This window comes from Coccidioides posadasii, chromosome 1 (assembly GCF_018416015.2).
Source record: "Coccidioides posadasii str. Silveira chromosome 1, complete sequence".
In the NCBI taxonomy this organism is placed as follows: Eukaryota; Fungi; Ascomycota; class Eurotiomycetes; order Onygenales; family Onygenaceae; genus Coccidioides; species Coccidioides posadasii.
In genome coordinates this window covers 4873760-4885407 of record NC_089407.1, presented here as the reverse complement: position 1 = coordinate 4885407, position 11648 = coordinate 4873760, and the positions used below count along the sequence as shown (strand labels likewise).

The window sequence follows — 11648 nt, the reverse complement described above, 5'->3', positions numbered from 1 at the left end:
GGGAACGGAGGACTCCCGGCACCCCAAGCCGCGATTGTAGAGAGCGTAGCGCAGGGCTTCTCACCAAGCTGAACGAGCAACGGGCAAGGGCACGAAAGAGATCTGGAGAACAAGCCGTGCAGACTCTCCGGCTAGAAAGCATAGTTTAGCGAAGGGCGCGTCGAATGTCTCCAGAGGATGTCACCCTTAGCGTAATGGAAAAAGATGAAGCGCAACGGCGAACTGAATCTCCATCGTTCAAGCTTTGCGCGCCCAAAACGGGTTTAGTGCACGTGCCACGGATGTGGCTTGTGTCCATGGTCTGGACTCCGCAGATCCAGATTCTGGCCCCAGTCGCTGCAACGCCGCCCGTCAATATAACCAGTATTACGGAGTACTCTGCAAACAGCAGAAGACCTACTATATGGTTCTACGATGGTTATTATTGCAAAAGAGATATTGCAAGATGGACAGTCTTATAGCTACAGGCTTTCAACCCAAATGATCCCATGATATGATTAAGAAACTTTGATTCAAGATGCACTAATACCTATTCAGTCGCTATCGCTCTCCTCGTCTCCCATTACAACAGCAAGCGCCTTCTTGAGCTTTGCAACTTCATGTTCTAAAGCAGTGAGCTTGGCCATGGCCGCCATCAAGCTAGGGTCCTGACTTTCCACCCTGACCTTCTCTTTCACTTTAACTTCCTCGCCGTTCCAGCAGAATACATCCCCCGATTCATCATGACTTTGATGTTTGGTTCCGAACAGACGATCTCGAAGAGAAAAGCCGCTTAGGCCGATTTCTGGAGCAAAGTAGGTAGTTGGGATATCGGAAGTGGCATGTGGCTCCAGTGTACGAACGTACAGGACTAACGCCGCCTCGGAGACACTAAGGTAAAACGATAAATGACTAGGTAGCGGTGGATCGAATGCCTTGTTGTAAGGTCAGCTTGAGAGGTGGAGCAGGAAGAAGAGGTGAATACATTTGCATCCGCGCTGCCTTCATTCCAAGGCTTCCTCATATCCTCGCGGTCACCCTTCAAGGCATGCCGCGCTTCCATTATGTGCTCTTGCAGCAACCGTAACTGGCCGGATATAAAGTTAGCATTCATGGGATCACCCGTAAAGGTGCTAACGTCCACTACGTCGAGACTGTCATTTATCTGCCGGCGCGCTAGTGCAATCTGGTCCAGTATTAACTCTGGGGCGGTAGGACTCGTAGAAAGACAAAGTCTGGTGGCATGTGAGCCGCGAGGAGGAGGTAAAGAGTTCAGTCGGAGGTGAACGTCCTATCGGTTAGAAAGGATACTTAGCTATACTATCTTACATCTTCGTGATGCATCCTACAGCTGTAGTAGCACTAGGTAGATATACGCCAGGTAACTCACCCCTTTCACGATCCTCGGCCCTACCCGCGTGACATAGCCTTTGACGCTCTCGGACCGTAAAGAAGAAAGCACCAGGGTAGAGCCGGGCTCCGTGGGAGCAAGAAGGGCGGCACACTCTTGAAGTCCCTCCCGCAAAGCAGCCAGAGATTCCTGCAGCGACCGAAGAAGCCATTCGAGCTCACGGGACTAAAACCATGTTTCGTTAGTCGAGAAGTTAAGCTTAGCCGCTGCATGAAAGCCGTTACCAGTGACTCTTCTTCCTCCCGCTTGAGCTGATCCGGAGGCAGCTGGGGATATACCCAAGTCGCCATGATACTGCAATTAGTAAATCGGATGACTCTGGAGGAGTCCTGATGCTTCAGCAGAGTCGCATGTCGTCAGATTTTTTTCATTTCTTCTCAACTTCACACAATTACTGCTTTGGTGACGATGATCCCATGGCGTGGGATGGACTGACTGACTAAGCCACGTTAATGAGTTAACCACTAGCAGGGAACTCATCAGGGGACCCTGTGAGTCCCGACAGCCCACCAGCTGGCCGTCGTCAGCATGGCGCTTCAACCGCCCAACTTGGTCTTCCTGTTTATTTTCCAGAAGCACTGTTGAATCAGACCAAGAAAAGATTGACGGCCTTTACCAGGGATATGGTTATTTCTGGGCCTCTTCGGGAAATTTAAAGCCACGTACTGGCTCGTCACCAGACCCCAGGACCGTTCCTCAATTCCAAATCCCACCACCTGCGACAGAAGATGATGGAATTGGAGAATTATTCTTATGTAAAAGGAGAGCTACGACTTCCATATCAATGCTGGGGATGAGCCACCGCGGCTAAAGTTCCTGCCCACGCGCCAACGGTTTGACGATCCTCAAGCTCAAACCAAGGTGCGGCACTCCGTGTTCGACGATCGCGACATTCGATGGTTCACGTCAAACCTCTTGGTGATTTCTGTGCTTACCAGCCAAGGCCAGCATTCATGCATTTCCACGGCGCAGAATCTCCGGAATTTTCCTCCTCCCCAGCTCTTCCATTCCCAAGAATGGCATGGCCTTAACCTCTTCGGGCCACAGGTAGCAGATCTCCTCAATGTAATCTGTGACAGTGAGGATGTCAAGTCGAGTTTCAAAGCGCTGCAATCACTCTCTCATCTCCTCAGTACTTTGCTTTGCAAGCTGGGTCTGTCTCACCAGTTTGGCTTTTCAAATATTTCTTACTTATGACCCAAGTCCGTTGGCCTATTTCTCTTTCTCCCTCTTTTGTCTTCTGCATCTTCCCACAATCAATAACTTGTGACTTCCTTTCGGTGCAGTGGTTGAAGACAATCGCTTAAGGGGTTACTTTCATTCCATGTTAAGTCACCCTCTTTTCTTTCCAACCATCCACTGTCTAATGAGTTCACGTTGATCGTGGATTTTATTTTCTTTATTTTCTTTCTTTCCTTTTCACACTTGGAGTCGTTACTGGTGAACACCTTTCCAAAAAACAATAATATCAACAAGAAATTAAAATACGGGTTTTCCAACTCCTTACTAAACGCAGAAACGCTTTGGACTCGACGACGTGGATCTAGGAGAGTCAGTTATTAACCATGTTGACCAAGAACTTCGCCCTTGCGCTACTCCTCTCGTCGAGCCTTCTCGGCGGTGTAATGGGCCAGACCCGAGGTGGTGGTGGGAGGAACGGTGGTCAAAACGGTGGCAATCAGAGGGGCAATGGAGGCAATAACGGCGGGAACAACGGCGGGAACAATGGCGGAAACAATGGCGGAAACAATGGTGGGAACAACGGCGGCAATAATGGCAACCAGAATGAGCTCTTGCTTAACCCAGAAAACATCCAGAAGGGCAGCCAGAATGATGGAAATGCAAATGCAGAAGAGGGCCAGGCCGCTTCCAACACGTATGCGTATGCTGATTCTAATACGACCTACCCGTACTAACAGGTTGTTGGCAGTGACAACGCAAACTTCATCAATTTCTGCACAGGAAAGACATTAACCAACGGTCTTCAAATCCGGGGCGGATCTTGTAACGGAGTCGGTTTGTTGGTCCTATTATGAATTCCCACTGTCCATAAAAAAAGCTATACTGACTTTTAACAGTGATGGGAGATATTCCCAGTAAGAATAACATGGTTTCGACCATTATAATGAACCCGGGACCCGGAGAAGATCTGCCTGCAAATCAGGACTTTGATGTCGAACTCCAAGTTTCAAACTTGGTTGCTGGCTCCTTTACCAACCCCGATAACACCTACTACTCGGCACCGCAGGAGCTTGAAGGCGGAAACATTGTCGGCCACAGTCACGTCACTATTCAGTCCCTTGGCAACAATCTGGCTACGCAAACCCCTCCTGATCCCGAGCAGTTTGTGTTCTTTAAGGGTATCAACGACGCTGGCAATGGTCGAGGTGGTCTCAAGGCTACTGTGGAGGGTGGGCTGCCTGCTGGTGCATATCGCGTGTGCACCATGAATTCAGCTTCTAATCATCAACCTGTCATCATGCCTGTAAGTTCTTGCTGCTTGTTCATTCTTCTAGTGTCATTTAGTGGGATGGCCAACATCTTTTTAGGTTGCACAACGCGGTGCCCAGGATGATTGTCAGAAGTTTACGGTCGGCCGAGGAAACAACAACAACAACAACAACAACAACAACAACAACAATGGTGGAAACAATGGCGGCAACAACGGCGGCAACAACGGTGGAAATAACCGCGGAAACAATGGCGGAAACAACGGTGGAAATAATGGAGGCAACAATGGCGGATCAAATGGTGGAGCCAATGCAGGCGGTCGAGGAGGTGACAATAGACGTCTCCGTCAGCGCCCAACGATGATGCGTGGAGGACGAACCCGCCTTTCCTTCGGCAAGAGGGAGTTCATTGCTTAAGTGAGTCGATCATGGAGCGGCTCCCCTTTTTGAAATGTAACTACAAATATGACGTTTGCGCGTGATCTTACTCTGCCGTGCTTCGGGGCTTGCTCTCCACATGATGCAGGTGACGGACTTTTATGTATTCATGCCTATTTCTTTGCTACATCTTGCAGTTGTTGTGTACGATTTTGAGTGCTGGCATTTCACACCCTTTGCTTCTTCTTTCTTGGTTAATGGACTATTTTGAAAAGGCTGCAAATGGCTTCGATCAGTGATATATCCCGGCTGGTGTACTCCGTGGAACCATGATCTTCTCAACTCCCGCACGACATCGCAGTGCTTGAGACAACGGTAATCCTAACCATCCCTGAACTTCATAAGGACTCTGTCTGACCCGTCTCCCGCGATTCCATGAAACTGTCCTCGAATCTGCATCGTACCACCTCAAGGTCCTCACTCTAAGCAGGAGACATACATACAGGTATTAAAACATAGGGATCCCGCGAAGTCATTGACCTGCGGTCAGGAAAAAGGGGTACTCGATCCGCAGTCTAATTGGTTGTTTATACATCCCGGTCAGTACAGAGTGCCTGCCTCAGGCAAAATTTATCGCGATACTCCCCGATGTCTCGCGAAAACACACGGTGGAACGCCACCCGCCATTGGCTGCGCAGTGGCGCGAACACCCGAAAAGAACCGATACCTCTTCAGACATGGGGAAAAATCATGGGTATTTTTTGCTAGTCGATAATTGAACAATTATACACTGGAGTACGGAGTACGGAGTACTCCATAGAGCCAGCAACCCTGTTGAGCCTGTAACGCATTTCCCCACAGAGCTCAAACAGTGCTAGTGTGGACAATGGAGCATGTTCGTATTGCCTTCAAACTATGTAGCAATATATTTATCCCGGGGGGGGGGGGGTTTGAACGAACACACATTCACACAGGGAGACCAAGCCACAAGTGGTTTGACGTCATGTAGCTGACTGGAGTGGCTTTCGCGTGGAGCTGGCTAACTAGTTGCCTGTCGAGATCCGCTCAATGATTTTTGGTGGGTATACCGGCTAACGGGCGTCTCCAAGCCGTCAAGGGGAGCGACGGATTGGCCTTGTGTTCATCCCACGTATGTCCCAACGGCGTAACTAGTCACCAATAGCCACGTATGCGGTTAGCAGCTTGAAAAGTGGGTGTCATGGATTCGGCGAGGTTGATGGGATGGATCCCAATCTTCGCAATCCCCCGTACATGCCACGTGAAGAGGAAAAGGGGACGAATCGGAAGAATTCAAAACGCATATTTCATATAAATAGGTTCTGTAGTCTAGATATCTTGGGTATGGATGTACAGTACGTATCGAAAACTAGGATAAAAAAATTAAGTCTCAAGGATGCGATAACCAGTCGGCCCTTTGAGATATGTACAAACATGAGAGTATGTGGAGAGGGGAGAAACTCCATCCATCCACGAGAATTCAAGAGCAAAGAAAAAACAAATAATCCCCCAAGTGAGAAAATATCCCGCGACGTAGAATCCAAACAGCGCACTCGCCTGCGCGAAATAGAGCAAGAATCATCCCATGCTCCAGGACCGCCCGCCCGCAGCTGAGCTCAAAAAAATCGCAATACCAACCGACATCGAAGAGATTCCAATCCTGAAATCAGAGGGTAAAAAAAACGTGTGCAAAACTTCACCGAGAGAATGTTGAATTCGTCTCCGGTACCCCACTCCAGAACCACCCATTCTCGGGGTAATTCTTCGACCAAATCCCTGTACAAGAGGCCTTATTACGCCCATGCTCCAACTAGACTCATTCCAAATGCGCCAAGGAAGACTAGTAAACAGGCAAAGATGCGCCTTTTCCCTCTCAGGATTCGCCAGCTTTCATCGGTGAGGAAGTCCTCAGCCAAAAGCTCCACGAGAGAGGCGTAAACAAGCAGACCCGACGAAATTGCATTCATGGTGCCAACCATGATGAGGCCAACTTCGGAATCGGGGTCATACAGGGAGTGTGTAGCCAAGCCAATGGCTTGACCAATAGGGGTTCTAAGTTGCCTATTAGCGTCACCTTCTTCGTGTAGTTTTCCCTGCTATCAACGTTTCGGGATGTAACAAGCCATCAACTTACGTGCAACCGTATGCGAGAGCCATGAGCCATGGCTGTTTGGCATCTGGATTCCAGGAAAGTGCTGAGATACGCGCGCCGAGCGCCAAACCTTCAAAACACTCTGCGAAGGAAGTTAGCAGAACAAGTACCGAACGTCACAAAGAAAATGGGGAAAATTGGTGGGGGGTTGGTGATGGTGCTTTGACTTACGGTGGAATGAAATCGCAACCAACAGAATGACGAACTCGTTTCCGACGGAAACACTCAGCGCCATTCCAATAAAAACACTGTGGAATAAAATTCCAACTTCTAAGAGAACGCATTGTAAAAACGCTTTTCGGGTCCTCTGCTCGGGAGTTAGAACGATAGGAGCATGCACATCGGGCACGTCCTTTTCAGCACCCTCCCGGTTGACCGCGTTAGTCCCCGTCACCATTTCAGGCCCTTCAGCCGTAGATTGACGAGAAATAGGGCTACGGACTCCATAATCTCCGCGAAGATGAGGATCGGAGTCGGATGATTTTCCGCCTTCCAGAGCTTCCACGGGGCTGGCCGTTGCTCCGTAACCCTGGTGGCCTGTAGGAGTTGAATCTTGATGGCAGATCATCTGGGTGACTCCCCTGGTATCACCACAGATATGTCTAGCGGGGCTGAAAACCATCTCTACCGTGGTAACAAGGAAGACGGCTGCCAGAGCGATGGCGCCAGGCATTGCGGGATAGTCCACCGTCCAAAATTGTGATAAACATGGGTTTCCAAGTGAAACAAAAGCGGTGGGCAAGAGGTGGACGAATGCTGTGGCAATCAAGACACCGGTACCAAAATGTCGCACGAAGAAAAGGAAAGAATGCGGGATTCGTAGACGTGGAAACCTGACCGCAAGCATTGGAAATGCACAGGCCCCAAAGGATACGAATAAAATGATAGCAAGTGCAGCGACATGCAGGCCAACGCTGTAGTTTGGTTTACTGCTGCCAGTTTGACAGCTTTCGGCTCTCTTTACGACGCGGGCCGTCGCTAGTTTTTGCCCTAGAAAGGCAGCAGTTAGAATAAACACGGGAGGAGAATGGACATGGTTGACGTACGGGGCCGGAAGGTCGAGAGGACAACTCCCATATAGTAGACAGAGAATACTGCCATTGAAATTGCTGGCAGCCACCATAGCAAGCCATGATGGAACCAGGACTTTAACGTCTTTACCCTGTAAGGCATCTGACGACTTGCAGCGCAAAATTCTAACCAACCCTCAGTCAGCATTTACCTGCACCAGATCAGTAGCCAACTGTGCATTGACCAACGCCTACCTTCGTAGTAATCACGAGGAAGTTTTGCATCTGCAAAGGGTGGGCGGTGCTTGGAGCCAGGAGGGACGTCGAGTCCCTTCTCGGGGCCTTCATCGGCACCGGCTGCGAACCCGAGAGACGAGAAATGAGAGGATAGCTCCCGGAATTGGGTAGCGTTTATACGGCCATTGAGATCCTGCCGCGCGGTGAGATCGGGAGATAGAACCGGTGGGTTCTGATTCCAGTCCGGGCGGTCAGGATCATGCTCCGTTCGGGACGGGCAGTTCATGGCGAGCAAGCGACGGTGAACTGAACTCGACGTCCAGGTCTAACGGCCACGATGGATGGAAAATAGAAAAGAGGGTGATTTGGGAACGATTTCAGCAAATCGAGAGAATGGAATCGGCCGTTTTATATAGTTGTAGGCGAAAACGCAAAGCTGATGCAACATAGAATTGCTTTTCTCCCGGCATCCCGTCATCGCCCGGGTCTATTTTCGGTCGTTGGCAGAGGCAGTTTCACGGCAGCCCATGGAGGCCAGCCCGCAAATTGGTAATTTAACAAACTTCCAAGAACACGCACACACAGTTGAGTTACCGGGTTGGTTACGGGGGTCGTTACGGGCCAATGAGCACACAGACGTTGGTCACCAAGTCGTGAGGCCCTGCGTTTTGTTCACCACCTGCAAATCGGAATTTGTAATTTGATATTTTTATTTTTGAAATCGGATCCAAGACCTGGATGCTCTATGGAGGAATCAGGTGCGCCATGTTCCTCTCTCCTACATCCACTCACACCACCCTGCTGTTATGGGTAGTCAACCGGCTCTACGCGAGGTACCGCCCATTCAAATTGACTAGCACTACTCCGTAAGGAGGTACGGGATATGCAAGACGCATTTCCTTTTGCAGACTTCAGATGTGGAGATACGCAGGTCGACAGGACATGGCCGGAGGTTTGCATCTCTGCATTGGCGCCCAAATCGGTACCGCAGCTGTTTGCGTATCTATTTGTTGAAGCAAAGCAGACCTATCTGACAACTTTCAATATTTTAAAATAGATTCTGCACGGCAAAAATCATATCAAAAAGTTATTCCCCTCGTCCCCAGCTAGGCCTTCAGCTTCCGTACCCCGGACTCCGTGCATAGGGCTGAATACGCTCAATGAAAGTTGAGGTAATGGAGGAAATGCGACTTTGTCGATATTTCCCAGCCACGCGAGTCTCGGGTTTAACCTCCAGCGCTGAGCAGAGCGCTGTCTCTCGTCACAACTCACCTACCGGGTTGAACTGAAGAATGAGTTAGCTCGAGAGGTTCATTCAGCCAGGCTGTCGGTTTCTCATAGCTTCTGCCACTTCACACAACACAACTACTAAATAGTTTACTCCGTACAGCGGCGCTGATCAACTACTTACGAGATAATGTATGCTATCGACTGAGATTTAGAAAGATGTACGGAGTATAGACTCAATACACACATTGCATAGCTGAAATACTTTATAACTAAGTACCTATTCCACCCCCCCCCCCCCCCCCCCCCCCGCCGGGTAGGGATAAGACTATAGAGGTTTAAGACATTGAACCTTCCATGATCCTCTATTTACACTTCCCATGAATCCTCATAGGCTTGCTCTCCGCATCGCTGAACGCCGATTGGCCTGTTGGGATAAGTTCTCATGGTGGCATTATACTTTACTAGTCAATTACGAATCCTGGCGGACTGGCCCGTTTTAGGCGTCGTACTTCGCTGCAGCGCCCCACGTGACGGCTACTTATCGATAAGATCCCTCTTGAAATTTCTCACCTGCAACAAAGCGAACGACCGACGCGAATTGGGACTCCACGAAGTGAACGGCTGTGGAGCACTCACGGGCTCTAATGAAGAGTCCTCTGCATTAGCGACTCCAGGAAGCACCATGTCGGCTCCGTTAATTCTCCTACCGGGAGACACGGTCCCAAGCCACCTCAAAACCGCCAGTAACAACTCTCTCAAACTCGGCCAAAACCTCCACGTTTTATCACACGCCACATCACCCATCCCGATCACAAGCACCCAGGCTGGCCTTCTACTCCAAGATCCCAAGCGTAATTCCGTTAATATTCTCACCTTTCCACGCCGCCGCTACATCCCGCAGCCCAGCGATCTTGTTATCGCTCAAATCCACCACTCAAGTGCCGATTATTTTCATTGCACCCTCTCCCCGCACACGCCGCATGTTTTCCTCCCACAGTTAGCTTTCGAGGGCGCCACGCGGAAAACGCGCCCACAGTTGAAAAGTGGCGAATTAGTGTATGCGCGTGTGCTGTCGGTCGGCTTGGGGCCAGGCGCTGAAATTGAGTTAACATGTGTGAATCCCGCGACAGGCAAGGCAGAGCCGGGTGGGCTTGGGCCTCTGAATGGCGGAATGGTGTTTGACGTTTCGGTGGGTTTGGCGGGGAGGTTGATGTCTCCGGGAGGAAGTGGAGGTGTCGTAGTGTTGGAGGAGCTGGGAAAGAAACTTGAATCGCTTGGGGGGTTCGAGATTGCCGTGGGAAAGAATGGAAGAGTATGGGTGGACAGTTCGGCTGGTGGAGAAGAAGGGATTAAAATGATTGTCGCGGTTGGTAGGTGTCTGAGAGAGGTGGATGAAGAGAATTTGGAGGTTGGGGGGCAGAAGAAGCTGGTTTCGAGGGTCCTTAAGCAGATGGGACTTGGAGCCTGATACCCAGCAGCTTCCTACTGACGGTGACCATTGTACTCGCATCGCTTCCCTTGTCGAGTTATACTAATACGTTTTTTTGGAGTTCTATGGAGTTGTGAATACAGGCGTGCGGTTCAATATACCATCAAGGATAAAGGTATTGTTGGCGAAAATTGGGTTATATCGAATGCGTTCATTCATATACAAAAGTGTTCCTAAAACATAAATGATCTCTTTTGAACATCATTTTCACCTCACAGTCCAACTTTTGTACACAAGCAGTTGGCTTTTCTTTGTGAATGCTAACCCCACTAGATGCAACAAGAATAACGTAGATACTGGATATCTCTGCTTTTATCAGAGGGACCAAAGGCTGGTCCCGGGATTCGAATCACGGATAGAAAACATCTGGCCTCCATATGCCATTTTTCGACGAACTATAAAAGCAAAGTCAGAACTCCTAAAAGGGTCACATGCCGAGAGAAATAGGAGCAAGAGGAGAATATACAAGAATCCAATTCCTTTTCTCTCGCTTCCGCAATCGACATCTGCCACCCGTTCCAAATCTTCGCGCACCATCCAGTAACCAGCACATCCACCAACTTGTCCCCCAAGTTCTTCACCACATGTAGGCCAGGCTTTGATCCTTCATTCGCACACCATTGCGTCTCCACGGCAACAAGCTGTCTCTCCGCATCTTCCCACTGAAGTTTATCCACCTTGTGCGGATTTCTGGTGGGCCGGGTACGGAACAGCAGTGTGCTCCGATCGCTTGTGGGAGGACGATGGCATACTTCCCAACTCTGTTTCAGGAACGAATGATTCAGCCGGAGATATAGGGTCCCAGGGAGTGTGCTGCGACGCTTCCCGATGATTTCGACGGTTGTGGAGAATAAAGATTGGGTGAAAGAGTAGATGTGCTTGTCCCGTCTGCCGGTGAACTCTGGTGAGTTAGTGAAGGGGGCGAAACGGGATATTGCGATAGTACTGTGGCCAGTGTCTAGCTCATGGGATAGTCGATAAGTAAGACTCGTTTCGTTAGCAGAGGAATAGCCAACAGTGTTAATAGCAGTTCTATCGATTTTAAGATTGAATGTTTTGGGACCCGAGGCTACGCGCGATGCTGCGCCAGACGCGGATTCTTCGTAGGAAGGGGGCGGGGTTGGCGGAGCGAGATCTTCTGCGGTTAGAGTTTCGAGCATGGCGGGATCCATAGCTTTGAGTTTCGACTCCTCCTTTGAGTCTTCATCATCTCATATCTATGATGTACGAGCGAGACACCATAGCTCTCTGGGGGCTCATGCGGCTGAGACACGATTCGGGTTGCCAGCCTCAT

General features: G+C 49.8%; 5 protein-coding genes across 5 annotated transcripts; 2 read left to right on the top strand and 3 right to left on the bottom strand.

Annotated features, from left to right (window-relative positions):
- Positions 1–484: 484 nt before the first annotated feature.
- D8B26_001376 (uncharacterized protein) lies at positions 485–1786 on the bottom strand. Its single transcript, XM_003065386.2, has 4 exons — positions 1615–1786; positions 1370–1555; positions 965–1270; positions 485–914 (listed from the first exon to the last, which is right to left on the bottom strand). Exons 1-4 carry the CDS (start codon positions 1678–1680, stop codon positions 534–536), a joined length of 939 nt encoding a protein of 312 aa, XP_003065432.1. The 5' UTR covers positions 1681–1786; the 3' UTR covers positions 485–533.
- Positions 1787–2955: 1169 nt separating this feature from the next.
- On the top strand, positions 2956–4257 carry D8B26_001375 (uncharacterized protein; the record flags this gene model as incomplete). Its single annotated transcript, XM_066123521.1, has 4 exons — positions 2956–3266; positions 3321–3406; positions 3469–3875; positions 3940–4257. The coding sequence occupies 4 exons, from the start codon at positions 2956–2958 to the stop codon at positions 4255–4257; spliced, it is 1122 nt and encodes a 373-aa protein (XP_065979595.1).
- A 1303-nt stretch (positions 4258–5560) lies between these two features.
- D8B26_001374 (uncharacterized protein) lies at positions 5561–8014 on the bottom strand. Its single transcript, XM_003065384.2, has 5 exons — positions 7654–8014; positions 7435–7584; positions 6560–7378; positions 6371–6470; positions 5561–6288 (listed from the first exon to the last, which is right to left on the bottom strand). The coding sequence occupies exons 1-5, from the start codon at positions 7919–7921 to the stop codon at positions 6030–6032; spliced, it is 1596 nt and encodes a 531-aa protein (XP_003065430.1). The 5' UTR covers positions 7922–8014; the 3' UTR covers positions 5561–6029.
- Positions 8015–9547: 1533 nt separating this feature from the next.
- Positions 9548–10440, top strand: RRP40 (exosome non-catalytic core subunit rrp40; the record flags this gene model as incomplete). Its single annotated transcript, XM_003065383.2, has 1 exon — positions 9548–10440. The coding sequence occupies one exon, from the start codon at positions 9548–9550 to the stop codon at positions 10331–10333; it is 786 nt and encodes a 261-aa protein (XP_003065429.2). The 3' UTR covers positions 10334–10440.
- A 229-nt stretch (positions 10441–10669) lies between these two features.
- On the bottom strand, positions 10670–11526 carry D8B26_001372 (uncharacterized protein; the record flags this gene model as incomplete). Its single annotated transcript, XM_003065382.2, has 2 exons — positions 10670–10749; positions 10821–11526. 2 exons carry the CDS (start codon positions 11524–11526, stop codon positions 10670–10672), a joined length of 786 nt encoding a protein of 261 aa, XP_003065428.2.
- Positions 11527–11648: the final 122 nt, after the last annotated feature.

What these genes read in the sequence shown, in the direction of transcription:
- D8B26_001376 (XM_003065386.2), bottom strand. Translation starts at nt 1,680, where the DNA reads ATGGCGACTTGGGTATATCCCCAGCTGCCTCCGGATCAGCTCAAGCGG. An exon ending in GGGAGGAAGAAGAGTCACTG is followed by an intron (nt 1,556 to 1,614) that starts GTAACGGCTTTC and finishes ACATGGTTTTAG; the next exon opens with TCCCGTGAGCTCGAATGGCT. An exon ending in GGCCGAGGATCGTGAAAGGG is followed by an intron (nt 1,271 to 1,369) that starts GTGAGTTACCTG and finishes TCTAACCGATAG; the next exon opens with GACGTTCACCTCCGACTGAA.
- D8B26_001374 (XM_003065384.2), bottom strand. Translation starts at nt 7,921, where the DNA reads ATGAACTGCCCGTCCCGAACGGAGCATGATCCTGACCGCCCGGACTGG. An exon ending in GGTTGCGATTTCATTCCACC is followed by an intron (nt 6,471 to 6,559) that starts GTAAGTCAAAGC and finishes CTTCCTTCGCAG; the next exon opens with AGTGTTTTGAAGGTTTGGCG. An exon ending in GCTCTCGCATACGGTTGCAC is followed by an intron (nt 6,289 to 6,370) that starts GTAAGTTGATGG and finishes TAGGCAACTTAG; the next exon opens with AACCCCTATTGGTCAAGCCA.